Raw genomic sequence first — 12,431 nt, 5'->3', positions numbered from 1 at the left:
TCACTTATTCTTCAAGAATTCAAGTCATTCAAGCACAACTCCTTGTTCATTCTTGCTAATTCTTGCATTTTTATACAAAATTCTAACAAGGTAAGCATTTGTTCATCACCTCTTCATTTTGGTTTTTCAAGCTGAATTTAAGGTGAATTCTTACTCTTTTCTATGTCTAGAAAATCCATTTTGAAGGACATATGGAGTACGCCTAAGGAGCCAAGGAAATTCAAGCCCAAAGTGTCCAAGGGATGAATTAAACAAGAGGTAAGGATTAGGATTAGTTAGAATATTTTTGTGCTTGATTTGGTGTTCATATAAGTTATTTTGTGGTGAATTTATGTTTGTTTTGTAATTTTGAAAATTTTGTGATGTAACTATTTTTGGCTTATTATTTAAGTAAAATATGAAGTTTATTTGTCTCTGAATTTTGTATGAAACAGCAACAAATATTAGAGTACTTAAGATTTAAATTTTAAGTCTTAAACTCACTAAAAACGGGTAAAAAATACAAAATTGAACTTCTGAAAAATTCAGCCACCAAAAACACGAAAAATGTTGAGTAAAAGAATTTAAAAGAGGCTAGAAAAACAGTTTTAATCTTATGGATTGGGTGTGGTAATGTAAAAAGATGTTATGATCGTTTTCAGATAACAAGATAACAAAAAATGTAATTAATACAAGTTATGGTTAAAAGTATGATTTTAGTAATTTTAGGGGTAAAATTGTAATCATATAAATTAGTTGGGTCAAAATTATAATTAAAATAAAGTTGTGAACCTAAATAAAAGCTCTAGTATAATTAGAAGTAAAAGTGTGAAATGTGGTAACTAAATAAGTAAGCAAATTAATAAAGGGTAAAATAGTCTTTTAGATTTTTAGGGAAAAAATGGATATTAATTAAAAATATTGGAAATAATTTGGTCCTAGAAAAATTCTATGATTAATTTGGTAAAAGTTTAACACTAAATAATGCTAAAAGTAAAATTTAGAACACTTAAGGTAAAATAAAAAGTTTGGACATAAAGTAAAATATAAAAATGATCACTAATTTAATGGGAGTAAAAAAGTCTGTTAGTAAAAATAAGAGCGCAAAATGGTAAAGTAATAATATTAGGGGTAAAAGTGACGCTAAAAGTCTAAAAGAAATTGATTATAAGGAGATTAGTGTAAAAAGAGAAAAATTAAAAATATAAAAATACCAAGGATAAAATGGCAAAATATCACACAAGGCTAAAGAGATTTAAAGAGCAGAGAGCGGACACGAGTTTTATTTAAAAGAAAAGAGAAGAGAAGTCCCTTAGGTAGCGTTTGGAAGAGAGATAGAGACTGAGAGACTAAGATTGAGAGTTAGAGACTGAGAAACTAAGATTGAAATAAGTCTCAGTATTGTGTTTGGTGTAATGTGGGAGACATAGATTAAAATAAGAATGAAACTCTAATTTAATTTACACAAAAGGTAAAATTGGAATTAATTTAATTGAAATGGAAATATTTTAAGTAAAAATATTATTAAAAATTTAGTCTGTCTTCAAAAATTTCAGTCCCCTGTGTCCCTATTTTTTGGAAGTATTGAAATACTGAAATTTTAGAGACAGAGACTGAAATTTTAGTACCAGTCTCTGCGCCAACAAACATGATACTGAGTCCTAGTCTCTGTCCTAGTACCTCAAAACAAACGCACTACAAGAAAAATACCCATTCATCCACACTTTTTTTAGACTACATTTAAAAAGCGTAGCCTATTCTAGGAATAGGCTATGTTTTTCTCTATATTTCCTTTTTGTAGGAGAATAGGAAACACATTTGTGGCATCACTTGAAAAGTGTCTCCTTAGATATTATAAATATCACTTATAAAGCGTAGCCTTATCTTAAGAGCTATAGGTTCACTTTTTACACCAAAGAGTGCGCTTTTGAAGAGTAACTTATTTGTCAAGTTTCAGGTGCACTTTAAAAAAATTGCCTAATATACTTAGGTCAAATGTCCAACACTTAGTAAATTTTTTTCACTCTACACCAAATAATAATATACAAATTAAACCCCATAAAAAAAATAATATACAAATTAAACACATACAGCCAAATCAAATGAAACAAACGCGTAACCCTCACCCTTGTTAGCTGCTTTTCCCTTCTTCTTCGCGCCCCCTCATTGCCGCAAAACAGAGAAGACTCTGCACTCACCACTCCAGGAAGACTCCGCCATCACCAGTCACCACTCACGGTGTCACCACTCCAGGAAGACTCTGCACTCACTCATCTTCACCATTCACGACGCCGTCACTCGTCTTCACCGTACCGGCGCTTCTCTTCTCTGTGCGCTCACATCAGGACGACACTGCTTTCTTCATTCGGTCACCATCGTCGAAAAGGTATGCCTCCAACTTCATTTGGTTTCTGAAATTTGAGAGAGTAAAGTTCCGATTTTAGAGTTTCAATTTAGGAGTTTGGTACAATAATCTGTGAACTCATGAATTGATGAATTGCGGCTTAGGAGAACTCATTCTTGTATGTTCGTTCACCACAAACCCTAGGTCCGTTCTTCTATTGTCTTAGCTTGCGATTTTTTCAGCTACATTTCGATTCAGTTCATACTTTTCTGTGATCAACCTTATCGCCCATTTCATTTTTGGATCATTTAACGGCTTGAAAAATGATTAAAACTTAAATTTGTATCCTTTTATTTATTTTACTTGCTGATTGGGGTTGTTGTTACTTTGAAAATTCATCTGACTTTGTTGTTTTTTTTATGGTGGCCGATTTTGTGTTTTTTTTATTATATATTTTTTCTAATGGAATATTTGAATGTAGATGTTTTATGCTGAAGCAAATTGATGAGCTAAAGTAGTTAAAAAGCAGAGAGTGAAATAAAGTTTCTCTAAAAAATTTAATCATGCGAATTTTGTAGATTACATAATTGAATTCTGAATCTAACTTGCATCCATATCTACAATTACCATTTCTTGAACAATTTGGTGGATTGAGTTTAGAATTTTTTAACATGCGTTGTTGACTTCCCAGGAAGTGATTAGATGCATCCAAGTTGGTTTCAAAACTTGTTGGTTTTTTCTGATTTGAATTCTTCTTTTTTCCTTACGAGATTCATGGTTTGGATTTAAATTTTGGGCTGTGGTCAGATTTAATTAGTATAGATACTATGCGAATTTAATTTTTTTTATTCCAACTGTTTGATCATTTGCTTGTTCCTGATTTGAGCTACAATGTCAATAGGTTATTGAATTTAGAATGCTAAGTAATGCCATTCAAATAAGCTTAATGAATATCTGATATAGTTGTTTCTGAATTGTGACTTCAACTCTTTAGAATATTTTATCACTTGAGAAATTATACTATGTTATAGTTGGTGTTCTGAAGAAAAAATCAGAGTATGGACTCTATTTGGTTTGTGCATTGTTTTAAAACTTTTTGATTTTTTTTTTACTTTGGATTCTTTTTCTTCTTTCCTCGTGAGATTTATGCTTTGGATTTGAATTTTGGGCTGTTATACTATACAAGTTAAAATTTTTTTAATCCAACTGTTTAATCATTTGCTTTCCAGATTTGAGCTACAATAGTCAATAGGTTATTGAATTTAGAATGCTAAGTAATTTCATTGAAATAAGCTTAATGAATATCTCATAAAGTAGTTTCATCTTTAATTTCTCGTCTCTGAATGTCATTATTCATTACTTTTTCACCTTCATTTGGGCCTTACACACACAAAATCCCTTGCCATTTGTGGACTCCTTAATTGATCTCTTTTCCGATGCCCATGATAAGGTACAATGCATACTTTTTTTTCATTTTATTATTATGCTATTAATTCATGTGTAGCTCCAACTTGATTACTTTATTAGTTATGAAGCTGCAATTTAACTTATTATTTATATACTATAAATTCTTTGTTTTCCTTAATTTGTTTTGCTTCAGCTAGTTTCTAGTAAAATATTTAGAGAATTACTTCTGATTTTAGTTTCCATTTAGTATGAAGTTGTGTTAGTCCGTTTTTTAGTTATGTCGTTTATGGTGACTTATAGTATCCCGTGAATATGATTGTTATTTTAAAGCAAAAGACTTTGGTTTATTTAATTATTTATTCAAGCATAGTATGATTTATTTAATTATTTATTCAAGCACAGTATGATTTTTTAATTGCTCTAATGAGAGATACAATGGCTGATAAGCCTATGGATATGCCAAAAAGATTGAGTTATGCAAGTTCTAACTTGGTAAGTATGTCTTCATCCGAGATAGAGTCTGGAATCTGAAGAATAGTTTGTGCCAAATTGTGATTAAAAAGTTGAATTATTTGGTATTTTCATTGTTACTAAAATCTAAATAAGTTTTTGATTTGGGCTTTGCGACAATGATTTTTGATGGGTTTAAATTGTTTGATCCAAGAGTCTTGTATATTTTGACTTGACTTGATTGTTTTCTTACCTTCTAGCAAACTCCTCCAATCTCCTATTCCAATGTCAGTCTTTAGGAATGTACAATACATAAAATACTTACTTTGATATACTTCAAATAAAGTGAGTGCTACTTAGTTTACAATCTCTAGTTCTATTTTTTAAAGAGGGTCATATTAAATACTTTTAAATCAAAGTTCAATTCACCTTAAACTTTTGGTGTGCTAATTATCTCTCAATGAACCCACTGCATTCTTTTTTTTCATTCTCTCTTGACCCCACAAAAACTATTGGACAAGTCTACGAATTTTATCGATTAAAGTCTCGTAAAACTTAAAACAACTAAGAGTATAAATAAAGACAACAGAGTTTAAATTGTTTTAATGTTACAAGAGCAAACATGACTGGAGAGGTTATATTCCAAAAATGAGAAGATGTAATTCAATTTTTGTTAGATAAAGTTAGTGCCATAGCAAATGATAATTAATTATAAAATTATTGTTAAATGGATTGAAGGAAAAAATGACATTAGCTGGGAATTACTATTTTTGAGAAACAAAATAAAGAATAAAATCTATATTTTTTAACATACGAAAGTGGTATACAAGGAGGATAAATGGTTCCGATCATGTGAGTAGATTTCTTTAAATAAAGCTAGTAGGTGGAGAATTATGGAGTTCATGAATCAAATGATATATATAAAGGATATAGATACTTAGTAATATAAAGTGTCTTTATGTAATATATGTATGTACGTGGTTGGTGAGTCATAAAATTGTTGCAGTTTATAATGTTGGTGGGTAGGTGTTACTAAAAGAATGGAAAATATGTTGAATGTGCTGAGTTAGATTTAAGTCCATGTAATCTAAATTTTTTTTTATGGCATTATCAAAGGGGATTATTAGATTCATGTTGAATGTGCTTTGTTTCTTATTTTATGTTTTTGGTGATATGAAAAGAAGAGTAGTTTCAATTATCCTATGCAGCTCGGATATTGTATGTGTTATTAATATGTTAATTACATTTTTTTTGTTGTACTTTTTTAAATTATAATTATTTTTCTATATAATTATGCAGGATAATTCTGAAGATGCGAGTGAAGATTGAGATGCTTATCATGATGGTTTATTGACAAAGATGGAAATTGAAAGATGTATGGTTGATGATGATGTCTGTTATTAGAAGCTAAGATACATTTATATGATATAATATTTTGGTTTTTCCTAGTTTATTAGTAGTAAACTCTAAGTGCATTATATGAGTATACTTGTTCTAATTTGAGATGTATGAATACTCAAAATTATGATCATCTTAATATTTTTGGTTCATTATATAATTATATTTTGTTTCAGTATAATTTTTATTATTTAAAGATTATTGTATGGTATTATTATATATGTATTCATTTTTATTTTATAATAATTAACAAATTTAATTAAAAATACAAGATTATATATATAATTATATTCTCAAATATTAGATTTTAGATAAAAATTTGATACATTTATAAACTGATGCAATAGCCCTGAAAAGTGCATCCTATTCTTTAGAATTATGGTAACCATTAGTGCAGAAAAGCGTAGCCTTAGGTCCTGAACAACATCACTTAAAAAGTGTACCATATTCTCAAAGGCCAGAAGCGTAGCCTTTGTAAATAAGCAAAACTAGTATAGGCATCGCCTAAAAAGCGTAGCCTTTTCTTAAGACATCATTTTTTTTCATTTTTGGCTACACTTTTCAAGTGTACCTGAATGAGTGTTTTTCTTGTAGTGACGCTACCTTAGAGATAAAGTTTATTGAGATTGGTCACAGGAAAAAAAACTGTAAATCTCAAGGTGTTAGAGATACCTAGTTGAGCAGATTTCCATCTCGCCTAACCAAAGATTATATGGAGTGTTACTCACTATGAGCATATTATATTTTGGGTCATTCTTTTATTAATGTCGCGATTGTACATGATTTATCATGATGCACATGTGCATGGCTATACACATTGGAGTAGTCATATCCAGATGTTGGACCTGGAGACGTTGAATTGCGGGTAGCTAACCGACACATGAACTCATGACCTGCATAGGATCATGCATGCATCATACTTGCTGCATTTCTTTATTTGTGATTGTTTATTTGTATATGTATTTATTATTCTGTTTTATACTTGTGTTTGTACTTGTTTGGGTGTGAATTACAGTTATGACCTCACAAACATTTAGACTTAGGCTGCAGATCCATTTAGGTTTCCGTGTAGTACTGTGTTGAGAACCTTAATTTCTCACCTCCTTATTTTTTCACGTCTGTAGATGAGGACCGGCGTGATATTCTTTAAATACCCAGCATATGACAAATACGTAGATTTTGCAATGGGAGGCACGGTGTTTTGGAGTTGTCCACATACGTATATTTACTATCTTTTTAATTGTCCGTTTTCTCACACTTTGCTTAGTCTAAAGTTTGACCCTAATATACCATATGATATATTACTATCAGAGCTTTATCCTGGCGGAAGCCAATATCATTTTTTGCCTTATCTTTTGAACATGTTGGAGCCCATACCTGAGTCCCCGATAATTGATATCGTTACATAAATACTTAAAGATAATAAGAGAATTTAAATTAATATTTATGTTAGGGTTTACAATAGTTAATTTAGTCATGCAAATCTTAAAATTCACCAATTTGCATATTATCTATGAAATGTAGATAATGAATCATGAATAAAGAAATAAAAGAATCTCTCAGTAGTTAATTTTTATGGTAATTAGCTTAATCATATAATTTTAAGATTTTTCAATTGAGACAAAAGATTTATATTAAATTACAAAAACTAAAAAAATCTTTTATCATTAATGTTCGAAAAGTAAAAAGTAATCAAGTCATACATTTTTAAACAATAAAATGCGACATAATTAATGATAATATATATTAAGTTTAGTTAATCAAGATTTTTTAAAATTATACTATTATTTTTTTATATCGACAAAGAATAGTTAGTTTTCTGAATAAAAGATACAGACGCATGTACCCATATAAAAATAAAACGACAATTATAACGAAAGATGGCTTTCGTGTGTTAAGAGTATCCATACGTTGGTTATATAATTGGTCTGTTAGGTACTCTTAGCACACGAAAACTATTTTCTATGGTTACAATTATCGTTTTATTCTTATATAGGTACATTTGTCAACCTCAATATCTTTCATAAATACAAATGGTAATTTATTCTATGTTTTCAATATTCTAAAAATCGAACTAGATTAGTCGGTTGGACTGATTCAACCACGAACCGACAACATTAACGATCCAGTCAAATATGTAAAACCGTTAAAAACTAATAAAAAACTGTTGAATCAGTCAAAAACCGGTCAGTGAGATCGAACCGAAACCCGGCCGGTTTAAAAAAAAGCTCCTTCGTTTCTTTCTCCCTTTCTTCCTTTCTTCCTTTCCTTCTTCCATTCAGAAAGAAATCACACAAACCCAACCAAAAAACCCGACACTGTAAGCCTACACCACCGCCGCAAGGAGTGGCATACTGCCGCCGGCCGTCGCACTCAAAGGTCGCCATCCATCATCTAGCTTCCCTCGTGCTCCAAGTTTTTAACCGCTGTTCGCTGTCACCGATCGCGGCTGCTTCCTCGAGCTCGGCGTCCGTCGTCTTTGTCTGCTCAGGCGAGCTTCCGTCGCCGTTTGTTTGCCGTTCACGTTCGCGTCTTCGTTCGCGTTCTTCGCCGTTCACGTTCGCTCGGCGTTCACCGTTCTCGTTCACTCGCCCTTCACCGTTCGAGTTCGCATTCGCGTTCGTCTGGAAGCGACGTTGCTCTGATTCAAACTCTGCGACCAACCCGCACGCTCCACCTAGCCGTCGAACTGCTCTCTTTTGTAGCCGTGAGTTCCCTAAACCCGCCACCAGACAATACACTCACACAACACCAATACTCTTTTCAAACTCTGCAACTTCTGATTTCTATTACCATAAGTAATTATTTGATTTGGTAGTGGTTTGGATTTTTTCATAGACTGAATTAAAGTTACAATAGTTATGTTCTCTTCTCTATCACATTGAAATTAAGCTTTGAGTTCTCTTATTCCGTTTTAATTTTACCGCAATCAACATGTTTGATGAAATGCTTTAACCATATTTCTAGTTGGTTTTATAATTTCTAGCTTTTAGAAACTTAGTAAGTTGATTGCATGTGAAGTTAGAATAATTGGATCATAGTAATTAGGAAATTTTAGCTGCACAAATAGCATCTTTGCAGAAAACATATTAGCATGATGATTCCACTTGCATTAGTGTTCTTCTGGTAAAATTTAACTGTTATTGTGAACTTGTTAATTTGCTAATTTTTCTTGTGTTGTTGTTCTGTTGTTCTTCTGTTACTTTTAATTTTTGTTGTTGTTGTGATTTTCTGTTCTTGAACTTGTTGAGTTGATAATTTGCTAAATTGTTGGGCTGCTGTTGCTTTAATTTGCCAAATTGTTAGGTTGCTGCGACTTAATTTGTTGGATTTTCTATTTAGGTCTTGTACTTGTTTATTTGCTAAATTGTTGTTGTGTATTTATTGTTGTCTTTGAGATTATTGCTGGATATTGGTGATCATTGATTTATTATATGCTTCATGTTTTCATTGTTTTGTTAATTGTCTGTTTTGTTCCAAAAATCAATTTTTTGTGATCAATGCTCGAACTCTGAATGTTGTTCTGCAGTTTTTGTTTTGTTTCAGAAATCAATTTTTTGTGATCAATGCTCAAACTCTGAATGTTGTTCTGTTTTGTTTTAAGGCTGTGTTTGGAAGAGGTGATGATTTCTGAGTGTTGTTTTGTTTTTGTTTTAAGGCTGTGTGTTGTGTTCAATTTTCATTTTGTAGGAAATTCTCTGAGGTATATAAGAATTAAGAAGGAAGACTATTTCAACGGTATTACTCTGTTGATTCTGGTCTGCTACAAGCTTGAACATAGAATTGAAGAGAGAAAAACCTTTAATTTGTCTCCTAGCTTGATGATCAAATGATGAAGATTCAATAAAAAGGTCTTTCTTCTGGTGTTGTGTAGCACTCTTTAATTTCCTCAGTGGATTAATCACTTTGCAATAGTTTGATTTGGAGGTCAGTGGTAATTCATAAGAGTTTGTTTTAAAAAGAGAGAAGATGAGAAGGTTCTAGCAGTTTCAACATGGAATTTTCATTTGAGTTGAAGTTTTTTGGTATATTTGTTTTGTTTTTCATTTAGGAAGGATCTTCAATGTTCTGTTCTTTGGCCCTTTTGTTTTCCTTTGCATGTTTAGAACAAAGATGCTAAAAAGTGCACAAAAAGAGTGAGTGACTATATGGAAAACTAGAAACAAGAAAATATTCAACAATGAATCTGTGAATATGGAGGAGATGAAAAGGCTTATTTCATTTTATAAGGAGTCTTGGAAACGAGGCAGGGAAGTCAAGATAATTGATCATTGAAGCTTTTTTGTTTCGTGCCAGTAGCTAGTGGATTTTTTGTGTTAGGAGTGATTACTAGTTACTTTGTTTTGTGATGATTGATCTGCGTTCTGTATTCTTGTTCTGGTTGTATCTTTTCATCCTGTTGCTGCTGATTGTTGTAGTTCTTTTGCTCCTCATCACCCTCTTCGGGTTTATGGATGTGACTTAGGCTTTTCTAGAGGAATATGTTCATCTCCACAAAAAAATTATTGGAATTCTGCTATATTAGTTTATTTTCCAATGGAATATTACTTTGAAAAACAGAAGAGTGATCATTGCAGCCTTTGTATTATAACCTCAATTTTCAGGATTTTTCTTTTTCTTGATTAATCTCTGGACAATTGATTATTTAAGTGAGACCTGGTCAACCGGTTCAACTAGTGACCCAGTGGTCCAACCGGTTCAATTACCAGTTCAGTTCTAATAATTATGTTTGAATGGTTTGTTTACTCCTGAGATATTTTGCTGCCTAAATAATTTGTTATGTTCATTTGAACTTATGCTTACTAAAGATAAGGGGGAAATTTCCTCTTATTATTGTAGAAAATAAAATTATAAAATAATAAGGATAAAGAATAATTTAGAAAAATAGCACAAGAAGGGAGTGACAATATCAAATTTAGGAGTAGCGACATCACTTCCCCTGCTTTGGAGGTTTGGGTAGAGATGTTAAGGAATTCAGACATTATATGCAAGGTAAAACAGGGGAATAAATTTAGTATCATTAGGGAGTTGTTTTGGGATTTTGAAGGCCTTTAAGTCAAATTTATTGACCTTATGTCTGAATTAGGAACAATTGGTTGCATGCTAATATCAGATTTCCCTGAGAAATCAACTTTTGGGTTTGGTGCCTTCCAAGAAAATTGAATCACCAATGTCTGTGTGTGATAATTACCTATATTTAGTTTTAGCTGGTTCTACTTAAAAAATCTCTTGGTTATACATTCAAAACCTTTCTTGATATATCGATCTCTAGATGTTATTTTTGCTAACAGTTAGTGTTTTCTAGTTCTGGAAGTGGGAGACACAAATGAAAAAACTTTTCATTAGCCTTCCTTTTGAGATGATTTCTTGTCTGGATAATTGTGAAAGGAGGTATAAACCTTGATCTTCAATTCATTTAGAGTAAACTTAGATTTGAGAACTACTTTTCTGAAATCAAAATGTCTTTTGAATTCATTTATAAGTGAAACTATACTTTGGACACGAAAATCAGTAAATCACTTTATTATTTGGTTTCATATCCCATGGTTCTTGTCAATACTTTGGCATTGAACTGTATTTACCAACATTACTCTTGTATGTATGTGTATGAATTGAATTAAAAATTTTATTTTAGTTTCCTATCAAACTTCTAAATTATTTTCTCTCTACAGATATTGTTTTGTCTTGCGATAATTGAACGGGAGGCCATTGAAATGGCAAGCTACTTGTGGAGAAAATATGCAGACTACTTGTACACAAAATGGGAGAAAACCTTTCTTTGGGACATGGTGGCGCCTTATAGAAGGCCCAAATCCTTTACACCTTTAGTCACAATTTATATAGCTGCTTTCTACACTGGAGTTGTTGGGGCTGCCATCACTGAACAACTCCACAAGGTTCTTCTTCTATGATATTCTTGATCTTATTCCTTTCATTTATTTGTCTTTATCTTTTCTGTTTTCTTTTCTTGTGATCATTTTTTTAATCCTTTGTTCTTTTGGGTCTCAATTACGACAGCAAGGGAATGACGGAATGAGTAGTTTTAGATAAATAGTCGTGCCAAATGATGTTCACTATTTGTGCTGTTCGATGAGTTTTTAAGGAGAAAGAATGGCAAAACATTGGTGTGTAGGACTCTAGGTTCAGTTCGGCAGATAATCTCATAGATTTGGTTGGACTAGAAGTTCTAACATTCAAATGTGTAGCATTCACCCCAAGGCTGCATTTGGTTTTGAGAATAGAACAAGATAGGACATTGAAAACAGGACACAAAAATTAGTGTTTTTATATGCTGTTCGGTGATAAACTGATATAATATAGAACAAATAATAAAAGTCCAATTTACCTTTTTTTTTTCTTCACATACAACAACAACAAACAACAACAAAGCCTTGTCCCACTAAGTGGGGTCGGCTACATGAATCAAACGACGCCATTGTGCTTTGTCATGTATCATGTCTACAGTGAGACCGTTTACATGTAGATCTCGTTTGACCACCTCATGGATGGTCTTCTTAGGTCTTCCTCTGCCTTTCGCCCTTTGTCCATCTTCCATCTCATCCACTCTCCTGACTGGATGTTCTATCGGTCTTCTTCTGACATGTCCAAACCACCTGAGACGCGATTCAACCATCTTTTCCACAATGGGTGCTACTCCAACTCTCTCCCTTATATCTTCATTCCTTATTTTATCCAATCGCGTATGACCACTCATCCATCTCAACATCTTCATCTCTGCCACACTCAGCTTATGTTCGTGCTCCCCTTTAGCCGCCCAACACTCCGTACCATAAAGCATAGCCGGTCTTATAGCGATGCGATAGAATTTACCTTTAAGTTTTAAAGGCACTTT

The 12,431-nt window shown here is 32.2% G+C and overlaps 1 protein-coding gene and 1 long non-coding RNA gene across 7 annotated transcripts in view; both read left to right on the top strand.

The window, feature by feature from the left end:
* Positions 1-2,072: 2,072 nt before the first annotated feature.
* On the top strand, positions 2,073-5,711 carry LOC110276348 (uncharacterized). The gene is made up of 2 exons (XR_002368988.2): positions 2,073-2,365; positions 5,480-5,711. It is a non-coding gene; the product is annotated as an uncharacterized LOC110276348 (long non-coding RNA).
* Positions 5,712-7,977: 2,266 nt separating this feature from the next.
* The window catches only part of LOC107469005 (uncharacterized protein At4g29660), an 8,049-nt gene continuing 3,595 nt past the window's right edge, over positions 7,978-12,431 (top strand). For 4 of the 6 annotated variants that reach the window (XR_008003605.1, XM_052254954.1, XM_052254953.1 and 1 more), the window contains exons 1-3: positions 8,137-8,285; positions 9,269-9,429; positions 11,251-11,475. Coding sequence is in view for 5 of the 6 variants with exons in the window: in XM_052254954.1 (XP_052110914.1) it covers positions 11,293-11,475 (183 nt within the window). In the remaining variant the exon portion in view is untranslated. Of the gene's footprint in view, positions 8,286-9,268; positions 9,506-11,250; positions 11,476-12,431 lie in introns of all 6 variants that reach the window. The other 2 variants (XM_052254952.1, XM_052254955.1) reach the window with 2 other exon arrangements.

This window comes from Arachis duranensis, chromosome 10, assembly GCF_000817695.3.
Source record: "Arachis duranensis cultivar V14167 chromosome 10, aradu.V14167.gnm2.J7QH, whole genome shotgun sequence".
Lineage (NCBI taxonomy): Eukaryota > Viridiplantae > Streptophyta > Magnoliopsida > Fabales > Fabaceae > Arachis > Arachis duranensis.
This window is presented reverse-complemented; position numbering and strand designations above follow the sequence as displayed.